Genomic DNA, 9,495 nt, shown 5'->3' on the forward strand with positions numbered 1-9,495 from the left:
CCTAAAAATATAAGAACCAATTACCAAATTTTAACTATAGTAATAAGAATTTCTGAACAACATAACATGGTGAAACAAGGGCCTGGTTTAACAGCAGAATCCTAAAAAGAGCGAATATCTAACAAAGACACTTCACAGACCCTTGAGCGAAGTGGAGGGCGCGGTAAGGATGGTTTCTTGAGAGAATTCTCCAATCATCGCGGTACGTGGTAAGAATGCACTCGATCTATTGAATACCCTTATTTCTATACGACTAAAGAACTATCTTTCCCTCGTCAGTCCTCTTTCCTACCTTTACGATGCGACGGAAAGTGAGCTACCTAGCCTCTTTTTTCATTTTTATGCATGTCAGCCGACATTACACAATTGCAGGCGTCTCCCGTTGTAGCATCTGCAATTCTGTATTTATTTGAGACAAAAACCATCCTATTCAATAAAAAGTCCTTTTAAAGTACAAATCGTAGTGTGCTACTCTGCGGCGGCGCCACCATAATGAAATTCAACTAATTATATGTTAAAATGTCGTTCTAGGTTTCAATAATTATTATTAAATTTATGCCCCTGTTGTACACTTTGCTTTTTACTTCGATTGCGAGGAATTAATTATATTTTTCTCGGCAATTTACACCACGAAATTGTCGTAAAGCGAAAGAACATAATAGGTATATAAGATAACCAATTCCCGCCAACTTTTTTTTCAACATGTGATCAGAGTTTCAGACGCTTGGTTTTTTGCCAAGTCAAAAATTTTTTAAACGATAAGTAATCGAATCCTATTTTATTTAATTTACTTAATTTAATGACAGAAAATACGGAATTCTAATAAATTATAGCAAAAATAAAATAACCTATCAAAGTTTTGTCACCTACACAATTTTATTGCTCAATAAAATTGTGCAATATGTTTTAACTGTTTGTCTCTTGAGACCGATTACCTTAGTCTTAGGCCGGCACGGCAACAGACAGTCTTAAAATTCATAATTTGATAAAGTCATAGGCTTCCCACAGACAGTCTTAAAAATTCATAATCTTAAAAAAAACTTGTATGCAATCTGACAGTTCAAACTGACACTTACAAGACACTGACAGATCTGTCAGTGTCAATTTGCATACAAATTTTTTTTAAGATTATGAATTTTTAAGACTGTCTGTGGGAAGCCATAATCAGTACAAAAATCAGATCGAGTGCACGGAGTTCCATACAATTTCGCGACCGTCCACACTAGGGCTTCCAATACCGGGATCCCGGTATCACGGGATCCCGGGATCCCGCCTTTTTTTGGGCACATTTCAATACCTGTATTTAATTTAGTAATACCGGGATCCCGGTATTTTTAGTAACTACCAAATGAACGTAAATCATTCATCAAAAACGTTAAATTTCTGCATCACGATGGTTACTACACGCGTAAATCTTCTTCTTGCTCTCGTTTTTCGATTTGACACATTCTCTGTTTGGTGTTTTTGCAATATTTGTATGAAAATGATTGTTTTTTCGATGATTAGCTAGATAAAGAATTAAAGATACGTGTCAAAAGCATTCATTGAGGAGGGTCGGCCGCGAACATTTTTTGACACATTTGTCGCACTTGTGAATTCGCACGTAAGTGTGACAGAGGAGCAACACATCAAACGTAGTTGCAACAGGACACAAATCCTCTGTAAACAAATCGCCTTGATGCATCTATATCATAGATATAACTTTTCAAAAAATTGGTTAATGCATACGAACTAACGTATACCGTAGCTACTCTATTTTTACTATGCGTGTGCGTTAGTGTGTTGAACTCTATCTAGCTCAAAACTTTGCCGTACATAACATTCCCTATACTTAGTACCGAAATTGGGAAATCACTCCTTAACTATCAAAATCAAGAAAAATACTTTTCTGTGTTCCTATTCCGCGGATAATCTTTTTGATTTTGATTATCATGGATTTCCGCAAAGTAATGTGTGATTCCATAGATTATTTCTTAGTGTAATTTTTGATAATCTATGTCGGACAATTCAGCTTTTTTGGCTAATTGTTCAATGATTTGGCGGATTTATTTTATTAGTGCATTAGCGCCTCTAGCGCCACGAAATACAAAAATACCACTAAATTGTACCACAGATATTGATTACAATGTGTTTCTAAAAAAAAATCATCTCATGTTCTAATTTCAAAAGTCAATGATGAAACTATAATCGAGAAATGCTTCTTAATGCTTGTTATTTAATAAAGTGATATTATAGTTAAACCTACAGCACAACTACACCATTAACACTGACTATAAAATGAATGAATGAGCCACAGCAGCTTCCTAGTATCACAGCCATACTAAAGAAGAGGCGATTGAGGTGGCTCGGGCATGTGTATCGAATGGAGCGGACTCGTTTGCCACGCTGGGAGATGTTGTAGATGCAAAAAGACCGGTCGGACGGCCAACGCTGCGCTTTAAAGATTGCGTGAAGCGTGACATGGTCACATTTGATATTCCATGCGACCCGTGGCAACGACTGGCCGAAGACCGAACCACGTGGCGCCGTGTTGTCCATGACGTTCAATCCAAGCACGACAATGCCTGGTTCTCCTCTTTGAATGATAAACGCATGAGGCGTCACGAGCAAGCCTCTAAACCCCGCTCATCTGGGGGAGCATACACCTGCCGTGTGTGCGGACGAGGGATCCTCTATCGAATTGGGCTGTACAGCCACAAACGTAAGTGTCGCAAGGATGCCGTTTGAACCATCTGGTTATATATGCAAAGGCTTGTTATTATTATGACTAACTAACTAGTAAACTATGTGAGGTGTGCAATAAAGAGTATTGTATTGTATTGTATTGTATTGTATTAAAATGTAAAAGGTTCTATTCCGCACGAGCTTAAAGAGATCGATTTGGCAGAAAACATGGTTTGCTATAGCCGCGTCTTGTGAAATGTCCGATATGGCGGCGATATCTAACTTACAGAATCACCTGAGTAGAGATCTGGCGCTCTTTCCCGTTTGCTTTTATACTGCGTACTTGGGACTGAGGACTCATAACAAAAATAAAGAGCACAGGGCGTATCCCTTTGAACTATGTATACTTAAAAACAATAGAAGTTGAACGGACTTGGCCACATAAGTTTGCGAACCGTTTGGGTTGAAATCGAAACTTATGAAGTTGGAAATGTAATCGATTTGACACCTCACTAAGTCGGATTGGCAAGATTCCGCTGTAGTATATAACACGCATGAAAAGTAACGAGATTTTGAATAAAATTTGTTATTTTAAGCAAATTACTTGGTTTTTATATTTTCCCGATTTCAATACCGGGATCCCGGAATTGAAATCGCCAATACCGGAATGAATACCGGTATTGGATAAGGTCCGGTATTTGGAAGCCCTAGTCCACACACACTCTTGTTTTTTAAGATTATGAATTTTAAGACTGTCTGTTGCCGTGCCGGCCTAAGACTAGGGTAATCGGTCTCAAGAGACAAACAGTTAAAACATATTGTACAATTTTATTGAGCAATAAAATTGTGTAGGTGACAACCCGTAAATCACCTCCTTACATACTAGCTCATACTGTACAATGGCATCGTAAAACTGGGTAGGTATAGGTGAAGCTGATTATTCGCAGCAAGGCTGTAGTGATGTCATGGCGCAATAAAGCCTGTCCTCGCAAGTGGGCTCGTTTTGATTAGCCGTTTGACCTTCTGGCCTGACATCAGGCAGGGTGTCTGAGAGTAGTGTGAGGGTTATCACTTTTGTAACAGTAATTGTTAATTGATTAATCCAATTAATCTCTGATGAGCAACTGGGATAAAGATAAGGGAAAGTGAGACCCTTAAGAGCAGTGATAACAAATTAACAATTAAGGTACTGGAAGGTCTATAACACACTTCCCAATATGTGGTCTAAATACTCCAAATTTCTATGAATGGCATGCTTCATCTGAGGTTAAAAGGGTTCCTGTCCTATTTAAAGTGGAAATAGACATAGACGGATACATACAATACAATACAATACAAATCCACTTTATTGCACAACCTCAGAAATGTACATAGGAACACACACATTACAATAAATTTTATTACAGAGGTAAACAACAGGCGGCCTTATCGCTAAAGAGCGATCTCTTCCAGGCAACCTTTGGGTAGTGGAAAAATGGTATTCATAACTTTAACTAATTAGGAGGTGCAAAAAAACTAAATTAAAAGTAATTAATTGTAGCTAAAAAGCATATACCTACATAATACATATAATACCTACACATACATATACATACATACATAGTTGGTAGAGTGTTGAAAACACAAATCAAAATATTTGTTAAAAATAATTTTATTTGTTTCCATAGTTGTTGAAATAGATTTGTTTATTCATTTCTCAATATATCTTATACTTTTAAACGAGCAATTCTTGTATATTTATTTATTTATACCGACGATCTCGGAAACCGCTCTAACGATTTCGCTGAAATTTGTTATGTGGGGGTTTTCGGGGGTGAAAAATCGATCTAGCGTAGCCTTAGATCCCGGAAAACGCGAATTTTCGAGTTTTCATGAGTTTTTCTTTCGCGTTAGTAAACGTAAAATATGGTCGTTAATTTCGCCACGCGCGCATCGATTAGCTCAGTCGTACGAGGTCGGTCTAATGTACGCAGATAGATCGTAGGTGTCAGGGTTTCGAATCCCGGCCAGAAATTAAGTTTTTGTTTTTTGTCTTTTTTTTTTGTTTTTGTATTTATAAGAGTTTTTTTTTATCTAAAGACGTGATATATTAAAATAGAACCGAGCGAAGCTCGGTCGCCCAGATATTTTGTTTTAAGCTACATTTGTGCATTCTATTTAATTAATTTTGCATTAAGTGGGTGCAGTCTCAATGAACCGGCAAAATGAGTTTTTCCACTTCTTTATTCCTCAGTATAATGTAATGACCCTTTTTACTTAATGAAATGACTCAACACAAGATTTCATTTTATTCTAGTACAGTTTATAGATAGGAATGTAGTGCAACAGGAATATGTTGTTTTCTTTATGTTTACTACCTATCAATCACCAAATAACATCAACAATATATGTTTTCAATCAAAACCAATGAAAACAGGTAAAAATGTGTAATTATACACAGAAAAAAACCTATTCCATTTCCCTTGAGTATAGTGTTCAACCAACTATTCCATCCATACATAAGGCACACATTATGATTGAATCCATTACATAATATACATCCATGACCCTGAAAGTCCCCGCCTGACAAGTGGACATGCCATTAAGAGTCCCAAGTGTAATCAGGTCACTAGACCGGGTCAATTAAACTGGCCTCTTCTACGCCTGCCATCATGTCAGGCGACACTTGCTTTCCTGACACTTGTTAATGTGAGCCTGATAATGAGGTTGGTGTGACAACTATTATTTAACAGTTTGGTGGACACATCTCTATTTATGTTGTAAGTATTAAGGTTAGTGAAATTGTATCTTCTTCAGTTGTTCGCTGAATGCTGAGGACTGTGACATCATGTCTTACTGTTGAAGATCAGGTTCTACCATAAGGTTTTGTATGTATCAATGGGTCAAAACAAGAAATATTTTAATTTAGTTTTAAGAAGCAGATGTCTGTTAACAATTTTAAAGTGGAGAAATTACAATTTTCACTACCTTTTGTTAGACTTGAACTCACTGCCTGAAGTCAATGCAACAACCACCTCAGCTCCAGTTTCCTTAATAGACTTAAATAAAGTTTCTTATCATTTCAATTAGCAGAAAACTTATCATGAAGGTCAGAAATTATCAATTTCCCGTATGAATAACTTATTGAAAAACCTATACATTGGAGATAACCTGTGACCTAACTTTGATCAATAGCAGTATAACATTTTCTTATCAAATTTCCAACGAAACTCAAAGTTTGAACACCTTAATATTCTTTTAAAATTTTCAATGATTTGTCTTACTTGCTTCCTTCTTCCTAACTGGCTCCTAATTTGGTAAAAATTCATGCCTAAAAAATAAAACATGCATGGATTATTGGAACAACAATACTATTTTTTTAAATTGATCCTACCATCAAACATAGAAATCTATTTTTTAGATTTATTTATATTATTATGTGTATAACAAGCAGGGCCGGATTAAGGGTAGAGCGAGTGGAGCGGCCGCTCTAGGCGCCACATGGTAGGGGGGCGCCAAAATCGAGAATGTCGAAAAATCCATACAAAAAATTATACATTGCGAAGGCGCGCACATAGCACAAAATGGCGAGAGGAGAATGGTCTTGAATGAATTCAGCTGCCTATTGAAAATCTAAATTTGTAATTTAGATTAAGTGGAAAGTTGCACCACAATGCCAACATAATATACCAAAATTAGGGCTAGGGCGCCGTAAAAGGAGGAACCACGTTGTTGCGCGGTCGAACGACAGAGTTACGTCGCTATCCAAATGCAAAAATATGAGTCTATCTGACAGTCCAAAGCGGAGCTCATAAAGCCAAAGGAGCAAAACGTCTCAGATAGGCGCAATTGTGTACGAGTCACAGGAGATCATGAGCGAACTTTTAAGCACCAGGATCCCCGAGGGCACTTAGTGGCAAAATACCGAAATGGGCATCCCGACGGTGACGATCGAGTCCGCAGTAATGTCTTAATTATCTCTTAGTATGAACTAATAAATTAAACTATAACTCTGATGGCGAAATATAAGGCCTAAAAGTCGGGAACATAAGCGCCCTGTGAAGTCAAAATACCCTAAAATATGCCAAAGAACGCAGCTCTGCAGGTGATCAAAGCTTGGAAGCTCATCTAGCGGGTTGAGACTTAATAAATTTCTTCAATAAGAAAAAAATTCGCGCTCGCTTCGCTCGCGCTTACTATTTATATCAGTTATCTTCTAGCTATCTACTTAGGAAAAATTATGTGCTCACTCGCGTTTTCATTTTGTCTGCTTTCCCGACTCGGTCATTATAGTACTCTATTTTGTTTGTTATTTAATGTACATTATATCCACATTCAGCCCCTCGCAACTATGTATACTAGGGTGCGGCTGAGACTGTTTAACCCTTTGTCCCTTTCCTACTCTGTGTGATGAAATCCATAAATTTTGTATTGCGTTAATCTTCACATCATGGCACTTCTAAATATGAAAAAATTTCGCGTTCGCTACGCTCGCGATTTTTTTTCTCCATTGTTAAACTTCCTGCCAAGGGCGCCCAAACTCAAACTCGCTCTACCCTGATCGAGTGCACGGGCCGGCACTGATAACAAGTATCAAGAAATTGTAACATTTCGCCTTCAGGCGCATAAGCCTTCACCCTGTATTTAAGTTACGTATTGTATCATAATATCTGCATAACCATAATCTGCCAAGGTCAAACAAAAGATAACATAACAATCTACATCTATAACAGAGCATGTGATGCCTATTCATATGATACAATCTAACAATTTATCAATGATTTCAATCAGTTTGTTTCCTCCGCTTTTCGCTCTCATAAATTTAATATGCTGACATGACGCACAACTAAAAATTGCTGCAGCATCATAAAATTCTTATTCTATATATTGGTCAGTATGGTTTAGTGGAGCTTCGCCTATAATACCGCATACGCCCAAAATAGGTCACATCCCTGTTTAGACCGACACCTAGTCTGAAGAGCTGCGCGAAAAACCCGAAAGACTGCAGCCTTCCTTTTATCAAAATACTTAAAGAAACTCATCCAAAAAAATATAATGAGTACAACTGAATTTTCTTAAGTCTTGATTGACTGAATTCTGATAGAAATCATTGAGGAAAACGTGCGAAAATCGCGGAAAATGGCTCTTATTTGTACCTGTTTACTTTTGTTGTCGACCCCGTTCGCCTTGCCGTCCGGGACGTTCCCGTTGTTTTCCTCACTTTTTTCACTTTTAACACCCTCCAACGCCATGTTCAAACGGTTATTTTATTCACTCTCATGCGAGAAATGTAATAATTTCTCTTATTTCACTACACATGAAATAGTTTGTCACAAATTCAATACGAGCTAGTCGTGCCGCGAGCGACTGTTCCATAGACAAACGTCCGCACGTCGCTGTTCGTCCGTCACAACGCGACGCAGTGAAACGCATTGGGTGTGAGTGCGAGAGAGTACGAGTGTGCGAAAGAAACAAACGAATGCACACATGAGTGAAATAGAATAACAGTATGAAAGAGAGGAAGGATAACGAAAAAGTAAATAAAATAAAATGTGCTCAACCTCAGCTCATTTTATGCTCAACTCATGTTTATTATGTTGCATGCAGTACAATTTTTTTAGCCTAGCTTACTGTACGGAACGCTAGGAGAAAAAAAATCGATTAACCATGCAAACGATAACTTACAGTTTTACACATTTTGACAAAAAACTTACCCTTCTGTAACAATTTACTTTAACTGTATAAGCATATAAATAAAACAAAATAAATTTCCCTGCTTGCTTCCTAATAGGACTTCAATAATTTTATTATAATCAAATCTATGAAATAAATCCAACAATAATTACGCTTAAATTTCCGCGCTTTTATTTGACGTTGACAGGACAGGACTAGTTTCCATAGACATTTATTTATTTTATTTCATAAATTATTTATAATTTAATTTATTAATGAATACCAGAAAATTAATTTTCAATAGCAATGATATTCAACACGAATACATTCGTTTAATAATGTTTATTTTAGTAAAACAAAATGCGTTTGATGCAGTATTATTCGAGACCCGATACCATAGAGAAAAGAGAGTTGCTATAACTTACGCGTTGTGTGCAAAGCTCAACAGATGGCGTTGTTTACTAATTTTGTTTGTGATAGAAATAATGACAACGAAAGAACAATCCGTTTATGATTATTATTTTTATTTTCAATCTAAAGTCAAGGAAAAGAGTAATCAAGAAAGAAACGAGAAAAAAAGAAACAAAGTAGAAATTTAGAAAACAAAAATCAAAAAGGTGATCTCTCCGGCGGGGAATCGAACCCCGGTCTCCCGCGTGACAGGCGGGGATACTTACCACTATACTACCGAAGACTTATGACATAGTGCGAAATTTATGTATTAATAATAGATATTAGTTGTTCGTTAAAACTTGTGTAATTCAATTGTTTGTCACTGAAATGAAAACACCACAAAAGCATAAAAATTGCAAATCAAGATTTAATCAAACTGCAAATAGGAAGAGGAAGAAAGTATAAACAAGAATTGTTTTGACTGTATTCCATACAAGGGCGATTCTCAGAGATGACGTTCGGTGCCTGATTTCGGTGCTGATTTTTATTTTCTACTTTTTTGATAAGTCACTCTATTTACTAAAATCTAGCCTAAATATAAAAAATATTGGTGGTGGAGGCCTCCATTAGAACCTTATAGTTTGTAAGAAATCTGACATTTTAAAATCACCGAAATTATGTATGGGCACTGTAATCAATTGTCACCACCGAATTCAATTTTTACACCTTATTCCACATTTTCATAACTTATTATTCAATTTATTGATATTTTTCATTTTAATTCGA

At 36.7% G+C, this 9,495-nt stretch overlaps 1 protein-coding gene and 1 non-coding gene across 3 annotated transcripts in view; both read right to left on the reverse strand.

Annotated features, from left to right (window-relative positions):
• LOC125237404 (ankyrin-3-like) overlaps positions 1-8,046 on the reverse strand; it is a 311,117-nt gene extending 303,071 nt beyond the window's left edge. For both annotated transcript variants that reach the window (XM_048144441.1, XM_048144440.1), the window contains exon 1: positions 7,800-8,046. In XM_048144441.1, coding sequence (XP_048000398.1) covers positions 7,800-7,895 — 96 coding nt within the window. In that variant the 5' untranslated portion in view covers positions 7,896-8,046. The remainder of the gene's footprint in view (positions 1-7,799) is intronic.
• Positions 8,047-8,938: 892 nt separating this feature from the next.
• Positions 8,939-9,010, reverse strand: Trnad-guc. The gene has a single exon. It is a non-coding gene; the product is annotated as a tRNA-Asp (tRNA).
• Between the last annotated feature and the right edge of the window lie 485 nt (positions 9,011-9,495).

The sequence above is a fragment of the Leguminivora glycinivorella genome, chromosome 21 (genome assembly GCF_023078275.1).
Source record: "Leguminivora glycinivorella isolate SPB_JAAS2020 chromosome 21, LegGlyc_1.1, whole genome shotgun sequence".
Lineage (NCBI taxonomy): Eukaryota > Metazoa > Arthropoda > Insecta > Lepidoptera > Tortricidae > Leguminivora > Leguminivora glycinivorella.